This window comes from Pelophylax lessonae (genome assembly GCF_965119305.1).
Source record: "Pelophylax lessonae genome assembly, chromosome: 5".
NCBI classification, from domain to species: domain Eukaryota; kingdom Metazoa; phylum Chordata; class Amphibia; order Anura; family Ranidae; genus Pelophylax; species Pelophylax lessonae.
The window spans coordinates 7,164,119-7,176,669 of NC_138772.1; the positions used below are offsets into that span (position 1 = coordinate 7,164,119).

Consider the following 12,551-nt stretch of genomic DNA (forward strand, 5'->3'; position numbering starts at 1 on the left):
TCCCTAACTCACATGCATACATACACATACCAGGGCCAAACCTACCAGCATGTGTGTGGAGTGATGGAGGAAACCCATGCAAGCACAGGGAGAACATGCAAACTCCAGGCAGGTAGTGCAAGAGTTGGGATTCAAACCGAAGCCAAAGATGGAAGGGGGCACAGATACTGATTCCCCTGCAGGGAGAAAAAGGAGGGGACGCCGGCAGAACTGCAGAGGGAGGGGACTCTCAGGGGGGCCCGGACAGCAAGTGGAAAAAAATTTAAAAAAAAAATGTAATAATCCAAAAAAATTATTTGAAAAAAAAAAATGTAAAATTCTAAAAAACACTTTGAAAAAAAATCCTGTTCATTCACACACTGATGCATAGTTAACACAGTTTACTATGTTTCAGTGATAAATGGACACAGGAGCAATCAGTACCGATCACTCACTGTGATTATTTAGGCTTTCCATCCTGAAACAATCCCCTTGTGTGCCCGCAGCAGCTTCTGGCAGGAGAGGAGAGGAGGGAAGCCAGCAGAGCTGCAGAGGGAGGGGGGCACATAGGGGAGCCCGGACAGCAGGTGGAAGGGGGCACAGATACTGATTCCCCTGCGGTGAGAAAAAGGAGGAGAATCCAGCGGAGCTGCAGGGGGAGCCGCAAGAGTCAACAATAAGGCAGTACTGCTGGCTAGTTGCCAGACCCCCCTTTTGAACTGATGTAGCCCAGGCCCAGTACAGGGGGGGCTGGCTGTACTGCCTTATCAGCTGCCCTGCATGGGATGCATGCAGTTTTGGGGTGGTAGTGCAGCCAGAGGGGTGGTGAAAATAGGAGGTTGATCCAGTTTTACCACCCTCCACCCAACACAATGGCCAGAGCAGGTCCTACGCATGCTGCAGCCTCTATGCTTTGCAAAAATGATACCCACTGCAGTATTGGCGCAAAGTAAATGAAACTGCATGCAAAGCATGAAGTTGTGACATTGTGCTGCAGTCAGGTGACATATCACTTCCCAGCTGCCTGCCAATCACCCTCTGAAAAATGATCCACAGCAGATTGCTTTTCCAAAAAAAAGTTTTTTGAAAGTGTTTAGGTTTGACCTCAAATTGTATGGTTTTGGTAAATCTAATGGGCCATACACACTATGCAATCGTCTTTAGATTTACCAAAACCATATAATAAATCAAATCTAAACACTTTCAATTTGTATGCAATCAGGCTGGCCCTTGCACTACATAGTTGAAGGTAAATCTAAAGAAAATCTAACAACAAAAGTTGTATAGTGTGTGTCCAGCTTAAAGGTAAAAAATCTATAGACAATTGTATAGTGTGTATCCAGCTTTAGCATTGTCCTGCTGTGCGATCGATCAATGCCCCTCCCCCTCTGGATTTTCTCCCATAGTAATCTCCTGCCCAGGTGTGTCACAAAGGTGGGAAGTTTCCATTAATCTAATTGGCCCTCAGGTCAGCCTCTAATGATTGCCTCATACATATATATAGAGGCTGGCTGATATTACCCCATTTCTGCTTTGGTTGGGGGAAGGTGTGGATTGGTAGGCTGAGTGCAGAGCAGCTTTCCTAATCTTTAGTAATAAGGAGATTTACCCCCCCAAAAGGTATGAGGGGGCCGAAACCTTGGCAGAGATGCTTGCGTTCTTTTTTTAGGTAATTTTTCCTGGCCTCCATCTTCCTTTTCCCATTGGAAGTCTTCATTGAATATTTTTTATTTATTTTTTTCTTTTGTTTACAGAATTTTATTCCTGTGCAATTTGTTTGCGGTTTCTGATGCTGTGATGTTGCCGGAGTTCCCAGGTGAGTGGGGAGTGGATTGGGGGTGGGGGAGTTTCATTGTCATGGTTGCCTCTCATTATATACAGTCTTTAAAAAGTGGTGCAGCGTGTGCTATATTCAAGTCCCGGTTCGCACTATAGCCATGTCAGACATTGTGTGATTCGGTGCGCACTGCTCTGCAGATCACTGTGCGATGCAAATTCAGCCTTACTGATTGCATGCTGGAATTTGCATTGTGTTTGGACCCAAAGTTGCACTAGACCTTTATTTATAGATGGATATTCACATATCACAGTGCAAGCTGTCAGTTTGGACATGAATCGGATTGCACCATGGGATCTGATTCTGGTGTGGGCACAAAAAAAAAAATAGCTTTGTCTGCACCAGAATCGGATCCCATGGTGCGATCCAATTCATGTCCAAACTGACTGTTTGCACTGTGGTGTACAAACTGATCTGGGGTGTTAACTTCTTTGTATTGTCACCCCCCCCCCCCCCCCCCCCAGTGATTTGCATAGGACCATGTGAACTGCTTGCGAGTTCGGTGCGATGTGGGAACCTGCAGTGGATTTGCGGGGTTTCTGCATTGCAGATGTGTGCATCGGCAGTTAAACCTAGTATCTGAATTTGGCACATGGTGTGAATTAGATACTAGATACTAGATGGGTTTGTTGGGTTGGTTTTTGGGTTTGTTGGGTTGGTTTTCCTTGTAGGCCAAAGAAGGGAGTAATGAAGCTTTTTTTTTTTTTTTTTTTTTTTCTGACATTATTCCCCCTCAAGCCACTCAACTGGTTGTTGGGTTGGTTTATTGGGTTGGCTTTGGGGTTTGTTTTCCTTGAAGACCAAAGGGAGGATTTCAATAAATATTTTTCTTCTAACATTAATCCCTGTTGAGCCACTCAACGGGTTTGTTGGTTTTTTTTTGGGTTTGTGTTGGGTTGGGGTTTTTTTTTTTTTTTTCTTGTAGACCAAAGAAAGGAGGAATTAAAGCGGCTATGTTTTTTCTGACCATAATCCCTCTCAAGCCCTTCAACCGGTTTGTGGGGTGTTTTTTGGGTTGGTTTTTCTTGTAGATCAAAGAAGGGAGGAATTTAAAGTATGTATGTATATATATATATATATATATATATATATATATATATATATATATATATATATATATATATATATATATATATATATATATATATATATATATATATATATATATATATATATATATATATATATATATATATATTAGAGCCACTCAACTGTTTTTATAAATATAATATTTTTTTTTTTATTACCATTTCTATGATGGAAGGTCCTGCCTATACATACAGCTTTACCCAATCACAGGCCCTTGTAGAACAGTCAACACAATGTAAAGTTTTATATTGTAATGTGCATGGCCATGACCACAGCCTTCTTGATGACTTTGTCTGCAAAATGGTTTTACTCTTGGCAATTAACTGGCAGCACAGTGTCCTTGGTGATTGCCACCTCCCTCTTGCAACGCTGGGGCACTTTGTTCAAATCCTGACCAGGACACTACCTGCATATTCACATGCTTAACAACCCCCCCCCCCCCCACCGTGCTTGTATGGGTTCCTCTTCCGGGAGCTACCTCACTTCAAACACATCCTGGGAGGTGAACTGACTCTAAAATTGGCCTTAGCATTACATTCTGAGATGTCCAAGATGGCTGCATCATTATCTGCCCCACGGTGGATAAAGCCCCTGGGTGGAAAAGTGCTGGAGAAATAAAACCGAATGGCTGCGTTCCAGCCTAGGACTGGAACAACATTTGGTGTTGGCCAATGTCTGTGATGGTTCTTTGGTGAGCTGACCCAAAGTGCACTTATTGCACATGTTTACAGCTCTATTCATTTAATGCCATAGAATACCAAGGTTTTTTATATGCTCCTTGTGTGATATAATTTTGTGTTTATTTGTTGTAGGTCCTTATACATGTTTGGATGATGGGATCCAATTATCAAAGCCAGAAAGCATTTCCTTGAGTTCCTGGAAGAGCCTTCATATTGTAGGTAGGAAACAAATTATTCTGCTCATTGTGTGATTTGCTAACCAGGGGTGTTCCAGTGATTCTTTGAAAAACTTGCCACAAAGGCTCAGTATCACTTGTGTGCTATGGCCCTATTTTCGGTTTGTATTCCTCCCCCTGTATTGGGCATACAGACCACAAAAGACATGTGGCCCACTTTGCTCACACCCATGTGGGTATAAAATGGTAGACTTTTGCAATTAACTTTCATTGCAAATTTAAATTCAGACACATTTTCAGAATTTATAGATATTGGATGTATCCAAATCACAATGGTAACAAAGGGTCAAAAACATGGATTGAACACAGTGCTGTTGGGACACTGGGCGATGGCCTGATGGTCTCTGGGACACCAAAAACACAACTTGCTAATGCTTAAGGTATCATTCTTGCTGGAACAATTTTTATTTTTTTGCAGATCCTAGTGGAGGTAGAGTAGAGGCTTGTGATGTTAATCCAGATGAAAGAACTGGAACTATCCCAGAGACATGCATCCGCTATCAGGTAAGATTGAATGTCTGAAGAGACCTTGCAATGTTGAATATCCCATATTCAGTTAGTGGTTACTTTGGGGTCCTATAGAATAGGACCTCTGTTCTAACCTATTCACACACAAATGAGGGGTGTTATATTTGTGTAACTGTCAGTGATGTCAATTTCTTTTAACAGGCATAACGGTATTCAGTTATAACGGGCAATAGTGGCGTGGGGCACAGGCATGGTCACATTTTGTGAGCTTGCTTGAATATATCCAAAGGTTGCCTTAATGGAATTCCTTCTCTTGTAGGCTGGAAATAAGATTGCTTACGTTTCTTTTATCGAATCCTCAATGAAGAATCTAGTCTACAAGATTACTTGCCATGATAACCAAGCAGACACTCTTACTGAGGATCTATTTATTGATGGGCCAGTCATTGAGTGTGGAAAGGATTTCATTAGGGTAAGTTGGAAGGACATGCTGGTGGTCTTGGTAAAATGGGACATGTTCATGTTGGGATTTCAGATGGGAGATGTCCAAAGCAGACTAGCAATCCTTTGTGGTGGGGTCAAGGTGTTTTTTTTTTTTTTTAATTTGAGATCATTGGCAATGCAGCAGTCTGTACTTCGGTTGGAAACCACTGACCTCCTCGGTTGGAAACCACTGACCTCCTCGGTTGGAAACCACTGACCTCCTCGGTTGGAAACCACTGACCTCCTCGGTTGGAAACCACTGACCTCCTCGGTTGGAAACCACTGACCTCCTCGGTTGGAAACCCAGAGCAAGTGTGCGCATCAGGCATTCTGACTTGGGACTTATCTGCATATTTAAACAACTCAGATGCCTTGATGGGAGGAACAGTTGGGTTACTAGTCAACAAGCAATTCTAGAAGCCTGGGAATGGCTGCCACATTTCTCTAACATGGGTTATGTTGAGCTTCTGGATGAAGTGTGATTTCCTTAACTGGCAATCCAATAGATTCCTCCTAACAGAAGACCCATTCCTCTTGGTTTGTTGTCTTCATGGTAGGATAGAGCAGGGTTGGATTAGGAGCGCCATGGGCCTGCTGCTTGGTATTTTGGTGGGCCTCTTTATGGATATAAATAAATCCCTCTTCGGTCATGTTTGCCCTTCAAACTGTAATCCCGTTTTACCTCTGGACACCGCCCCCCCATCCATCTGCTCACCTTTGCAGTGCAGGCTCCTTGTACATCCCCAATGTCGGCAGCATTCAGAAAAGGTGATGGTGGACCAGGGCTCAGGGAGATTGGGAATGCTCTAACTAATTGCATATCAATGCCGCCACAATTTACATATCAGTGCAACAGAGCAGGGCTGGGCAGCATTAGTGACTCACTCACATCACTGAGCTGGGCCTATCTTAAAGGGGCTGTGAGCTGAAGCTCCAATAGCCCCTATGTTAATCCGGCCTTGGATTAGAGCAAACTTTTATATTGGGGGGGGGGGGGGGTTGGTGTGACTGTGTTGAAGACTTCACCTATTGTCACCTTGTTGGCAGCTTGTAAATTCCATGTAGACTCAGTTGTTGGGAGAGGGTATCATCCAGTGCTGATGTCCTCCCTTGGTCTGCTAGCAATGTAGACCTCGAGGCTCTTGGAACTAGTTCCCCCCCCCTTCCCCCGCATTAAAGGAGGGGAGGTGTATGTGTATTTTCTGGGCCAACCAGAGTAGCCCATGGTCCATCGTCTGTGCCTGTCTTTGGCCATCTTCATTGGTTGGTGTGGGATGTTGCCCACATCCAATTCACACTATGAACCCAGCCTTGCCTATCAACCATCAATCAGATTACCATAGCTGGGCTGCGGTTGGGGGTTCTTCAGGATCTTGATATTTTGTACTACAGCAAACAATTAGAATTCTGAGGAAGCTGTGTGTTCCCTCAGTTTTATCCTTTCAAAAAATGTTAAACCTTGCAGTGTAAATCAGGGTTTCTCAACCAGGGTTCCATGGAAACCTAGGGCTCCTCCAGAGGTTGCTAGGGGGTCCTTGAGCAATTTCTGCCTCTGATAATTTCCCACTGACACCATTGCTCTTTAGCCGCCAGTGTCAGGGGCGTCTTCTTCCCACGGGCCGCCAGTGTCGGGGGCGTCTTCTTCCCACGGGCCGCCAGTCAAGTTGTAGATTTAGAATTTTTAGCAGGGGTTCCCTGAGACTTGAAAGTTATTTCAAGAGTGCCTCTGAAGGTTGAGGCTGGTTTAACCATTTGCCGACCGCCCCACAGCTATACTGTGGCAGGGTGGCTGCTTTGTGCTGGATCACATTTCATGATACGTGATCAGCGCTTCCAGGTAGGGGGCACCAGGGACCTCGGCTGTGATTTGTTAAAAGTACAAGCCGATCAGCGGGTGCCGGCCAAATGATTGCTGCCATTTAGGAAAGGGAGCTCTGTTAATACAGAGCTCTGAATACTGACAGGCAATCTTGCTGGTTTTTATTCATGCAAGACAAAAGCTGCCCTTTTTGCTCAACGTAAACCTTGTTGGGCACTAATTTAATTTAACCCTTTTCCAGCCAGTGCCCATTAGTAAAGTGACCCGTGTATAGCGGGGATGTTAAACTCCATTTCATTGTGGGCTGCATCAGCATTATGGTTTTCCCTCAAAGGGTGGGTTGTAACAAGGACGAGATATCAGGAGCCTCCGCCCCACCATCAAAGTCCAGAGTCCCCAAACCTCCCTTACATCAGTGCAACCCACTTACCTGCTGTATGGAAGAAGCTAGGGTAGGAGCTGGGAAGCAAAAAGTTGGGTTTGGAGGACGGGAAACATCTGCCGGAGTCTGCTGAATGCAAAGACTAGGGGAGGTGGATATGAGGGGTTCTGTGGCTGCAGAGGTGCAGGATCTGTAGATCTGTCTTCTCTGCAACCAACTCTGAGACAAGGTGGGAGTGGACATGGAAGGGGATGCTGCAGGGGAGGTGGGAGGGCCACATGGCGTGGCCTGGAGGGCCGGATTTGCCCCATGGGCCTTGTGTTTGGTGTATGTATATTATATATAGCACTGCCCCTAGGGAGCTGCTTGGTGTGGATTTCCCTAGGTTACCCATAGCAAGTCTGTAAAACTGATCACTTTAAGACTTGGTTCAGACAGTCCAGGGGATTTGGTTTGTCTTTTTTAGAACTTGGATGCGTGGGATACTTCAAAACTATGGACATTGACTGTAGTGTGTGCGGCAAGGCCGCTGCTTCACCTTGCCACTGAAGCAAAGTAAATGTGTTCTGAAAGATTTCTTTTTCAGGGTCATAACCTGGCACCCCTTCCCATGCATGCTAGCCCTTGTCCACTGACTCTCCACTGGAGTGGTCCCCCTTCCTAGGCAGACCCCTGGCAAGCTTCCCGGTACTTACGCACCCTGTTTTTCCCTGGGTTTCTCTACCTTCAGCTCCACAGTATCCTGGACCTCCTGGCTCAGCATCACTTGGTTCACTAGGCCGACTGCCTGTGGCCACCTTCCTTGCTGACAGGAGGAGACAGCCATCGCCTTCCTCCTTGGACCTGCTTTTTCCACCCAAAGACTCCGTCACATGTGCCTCCTGGCTTTTGACCTATCCCAGGATGCACCACTGTTGTGCCAACTCACTGGGACAGCCACAAAAGCCTGTCACTGGCTGGGTTACCTCTACTGTCCAACAAGCTCCCCTACTGGACACAGTGGGGACACTCCCTCAGCCCAGATGAATCACACCCTGGACACATGCAACAGGCCTAACTACTGATCAGGCTCTTCTGATGAGCACAGCTGCTAAGCTTTTACTAACCTAGCACCTACCTAGGAGGGTGCTACATATAGTATTATAGTAGCACTGATGTCAGTATCAGATTGCCTGCTGCACTCAGTCCCACTAGAAGTCACTGATCATCAGTTTTTTTTTTTTTTTTTTTTTATCACAAAAATTAAAGCCCAGTGGTGATCAAATGCCACCAAAAGAGTGTGGTGTGAAAAAGATACATTTCATCTGACTATAGTGTTGCATAACTGCACAGTTGCCAGTTAACCACATAGCGACTGCCCGGCCACAGTTGTACTGCGGCAGGCAGCTGCTCCTGGGCAGAGTAACGTAATAGTATGTCACTTGCTCAGGAGGCTGTAGGGGGTGTGCGGCGCACTTCTGCTTGTCAGCTGGGCAGCCAGTGCATTTGACCGGCGGCTCCGATGGCTGCCGGCCAGTTGCGATCTACCACAGCGGAGCGTGAAAGACGGCTGATGTAAACGTAGCCGTCTGCCATTCTCCCTGAAGTAATTACAGAGGCTATGTGATCCTGCTATATAGGATTGTATGCAGAGGCGGCTCTCTAATTAGGCGGGTAAGGCGGCCGCCGAAGGCCTCGCACTTAAAGGGGCCTCGCATCCTTCCCAATTTTTTATTTTTTTATACTGAGATCATGAATTGCTACACGGCAGGTCGCCGGCGGCGGCGGCCACATCCGCAAGACCGACTCCGCATTCCGCAACATTGCCGGCACTACGTGCTAGCTAGACTGTATTGTAGCAAGCAATAGCATTACTCCAGCCAGGCCCCGCACGCACGGGCACGGCACTCACATCAGTTTCTTCTGGGCTGCTGGCTGATGCTGCACTGAGTCTCCACCTCTTGCTCCTGTATTCGACCAATCATGGTCCTGGATAGCGCTGACATCACGACGTGATGTCACGTAGCCCCTCCCTTGCATTCTCCCGGCTTCCATGAGGAGAAGAAAAGGGCAGACCAAGAAAATGAAAGGTAAGTCGGGACTGGAGCTGGAGGAGAGTGAGTGACTGACCACAAAACAACAAGGTCTGTCCTGTCCAAGAGGCAGCCAGCCCACCGCCAGCAGTGTGACTCAGTCCTGAATATTTAAGTAATACCATTGAAAAGTCTGTTAATTAATATGGGAAACACTGTATTCAATTGAAAAAATGCTCAGTGCTTCTGCAGCTGCTTCATGCTTCTTATGAGAGCCAAATGGTATGGTTTCTTTATATAAGTGCTCTGTGCTCAGATTCCGCACAATTTATTTTATATCCAGGCAGTACATCCACTTAGTGCTCCCCTCTCAATCCCCCTCTCACTGGACAATTCAAGGGATAACACCTCACCTGTCACAGCCTTAATAAGGTGCCAGATCCCAGATGAATGGTGTAGACCAGTCTTTCTCAACTCCGGTCCTCAGGGCACACTAACAGGCCAGGTTTGCAAGAAAATTGAAATACATCACATGTGATATCATTTGCTGCTCAGTGATTGCAGTATTCTAGTCTGCATCTCCCCAAGGTAATACTTAAAACCTGGCCTGTTAGTGTGCCCTGAGGACCGGAGTTGAGAAACACTGGTGTAGACTGCCTGCACTTCTGCATAAAGGGGGTAACATGTTCTGGAGCTGAAGTGGTTAAAAGAGTTAGTGAATTGTTAATTGTTTATATTAAAAACCAATAAAAAAAAAGGCTGCAGGGACATTATTAATCCAGTTTGGTGTGTCCAGTATTTTTATATTTGGAGTATATGTAATACCACCTACCGTCCCATGTTACATCACTTCTGCTTTGAACGCAAAACATGTCGTCACTTTGACACCTGCGATTCATGAAGTGTACCATATTTATTTTTCCCCCCTATCTTTTACCACTTGCTGACCAGCCATCCAAAACATATACTGCAGGTTGGCAGATTCCCGCAAAAAATGATGAGCCCATGTGTCGCTTTGCAGGAGCGCACGCACCCATTTGCTAGGGCAGAGGGGAAGCTGATCTTTGAATAAAATAACTGGAAGGTACCTCACTATGGAGATCTCCTTTTTTATACCCATGGGGGAGCTATGTAAGAGGCACCGTGACCCAAGGACTCGAAAGCCATGTTTATGCCACGGTCTTATCTTCAGCAGAAGTTCTGCGAGTCCTTGGGTCACGGTGCCTCTTACATAGCTCCCCCCATGGGTATAAAAAAGATCTCCATAGTGAGGTACCTTCCAGTTATTTTATTCAAAGATCAGCTTCCCCTCTGCTCTAGCAAATGGGTGCGTGCGCTCCTGCAAAGCGACACATGGGCTCATCATTTTGCGGGAATCTGCCAACCTGCAGTATATGTTTCGGTGGCTGGTCAGCAAGTGGTAAAAGATAGGTGGGGAAAGAGAAACCCCGTCTGATATATTTTATTTTTATATATATATATTTACACACACACACAGAGTTTGGTCAAAAATATGGATACACTTCATGAATCGCAGATGTCAAAGTGACGACATGTTTTGCGTTCAAAGCAAAAGTGATGTAACGGGACGGTAGGTGGCATTACATGTACTCCAAATATACAAAGAATACTGGACACACCAAACTGGATTAATAACGTCTCTGCAGCCTTTTTTTATTTTTTTACAAATATAAACAATTAACAATTCACTAAGTCCCGGGTCACACTTGTGTAATGCGGGAAGGCTGTGAATTCACAGCCTGTTCCCGCATTGCAAACGCACCCCTGGCAGTTCACACGGCCATATGCGATACGCAGGGGGTGTCAATTAAATGTTAACGACACCCCCAGTTTGATCACATATCGCAGTGCAATCTGACAGTTCGCACAGGATCGGATCGCACAAGTGTGAACCCCTGTGCGATCCGATCCTGATGAGGCTGAAAAAAGGGTCATGTGCATCTTTGCTGCGTGTGCAGTGCGAATTTAGCCATACAAAGTGTATGGCTGAACTCGCACCGCACAGCCGATCGCATGTAATGAAGGAGCAGTGCGCTCCGACATTACATGCGATCGCCGCAGCCGCACATATGTGAACCGGCACTGACTCTTAACCACTTCAGCTCCAGAACATATTACCCCCTTTATGACCAGGCCATTTTTTGCTATTTCGGCACTGCATTACTTTAACTGGCTATTGCAGCTCTTGCAGTTGCAGCACTATACTCAAATTTATCACACTAATAGAGCTTTTCTTTTGGTGTTAAAAATATGTTACTTTCTGCTGTAAAACCTATCCAATGAAAAAAATAGAATGTCTTCATTAAATTGGTCCAAAATGTATTCTGCTACATGTTTTTGATAAAAAAAAAAAATCCCAATAAGTGTAGATTGATTGGTTTGTGTGAAAGTTATCAAGTCTACAAACTATGATATATACACTGTTCAAAAAAATTAAAGGAACACTTTTTTAATCAGAGTATAGCAATCAATACTCAATGGTCAGTAAAATGGCAGAGGGGGTTGTTCATCAGTTTCAGCTGCTTTGGTGTTCATGAAATTAACAGGTGCACTAGATGGGCAACAGTTGACCTCCAAAACAGGAATGGTTTTACAGGTGGAGGACACTGAATTTTTTCCCCCTACTCCTCTTTTCTGACTGTTTTTCACTAGTTTTGCATTTGGCTAGGGTCAGTGTCACTACTGGTAGCATGAGGCCATACCTGGACACTATAGAGGTTACACAGGCAGTCCAACTCCTCCAGGATGGAACATCAATATGTGCCATTGCCAGAAGAGCATGGAGGAGATTCCAGGAGAAAGGTGGTTATTTTAGAAAAGCTGGACAGAGCCGTAGAAGGTCCTTAACCCTTCAGCAGGACCGGAATCTGCTACTTTATGCAAGGAGGAACAGGATGAGCCCTGCCAGAGCCCTACAAAATGTCCTCCAGCAGGGCACTGATGTAAATGTCTGACTAAACAATCAGAAACAGACTTTAGGATGGTGGATATATTATTTTTATTATATTAATTATTATAATATATATTCATATATTGTTAATATATTAATATTAACACAGGGCTCGACATTGGCGCATTGGCGACTAGAATTAGCGACCTGGCGCCTGGGGTTTTATCGCGCAAGGGGGGCCTCATATTTTAATTTCGCCTAAGGCCTCAAAGTCTAGAGCCGCCTCTGATTGTATGTCTCTGATTGCTTCACAAGCCACGCCTCTAGGGACACCTCTAACCCCTTGATCACCCATACAGGTAACCCCTTCTCTGCCAGTGTCATTTTAAAGTAACAGTGCATATGTATAGCACTGATTACTGTAGTAATGTCACTGGTGCCCCCAAAAGTGTCAAATGTCAGTTAGGGGTCCAATCTGTCCGCCGCAATGTTGCAGTCCTGCAAAATCGCAGATTGCAACCATTACTCATAAAAAAAACAAAAATGACATTTCCCATATTTGGTAAATGCAATAACTTTCCTGTAATTCGTAAATGCATTAACTTTTGCGCAAACCAATCAAAATGTGCTTGTTCTCCCCCCCCCCTAAAATATG

At 45.1% G+C, this 12,551-nt stretch overlaps 1 protein-coding gene across 1 annotated transcript in view; it reads left to right on the forward strand.

Annotated features, from left to right (window-relative positions):
- Positions 1-4,262: 4,262 nt before the first annotated feature.
- LOC309555668 (zona pellucida sperm-binding protein 2-like) overlaps positions 4,263-12,551 on the forward strand; it is a gene marked incomplete at its 3' end in the record, with an annotated part of 50,159 nt that continues 41,870 nt past the window's right edge. The window contains exons 1-2 of the mRNA XM_082257700.1: positions 4,263-4,325; positions 4,609-4,761. Of these exons, the coding sequence (XP_082113826.1) occupies positions 4,651-4,761 (111 nt within the window). The 5' untranslated portion in view covers positions 4,263-4,325; positions 4,609-4,650. The remainder of the gene's footprint in view (positions 4,326-4,608; positions 4,762-12,551) is intronic.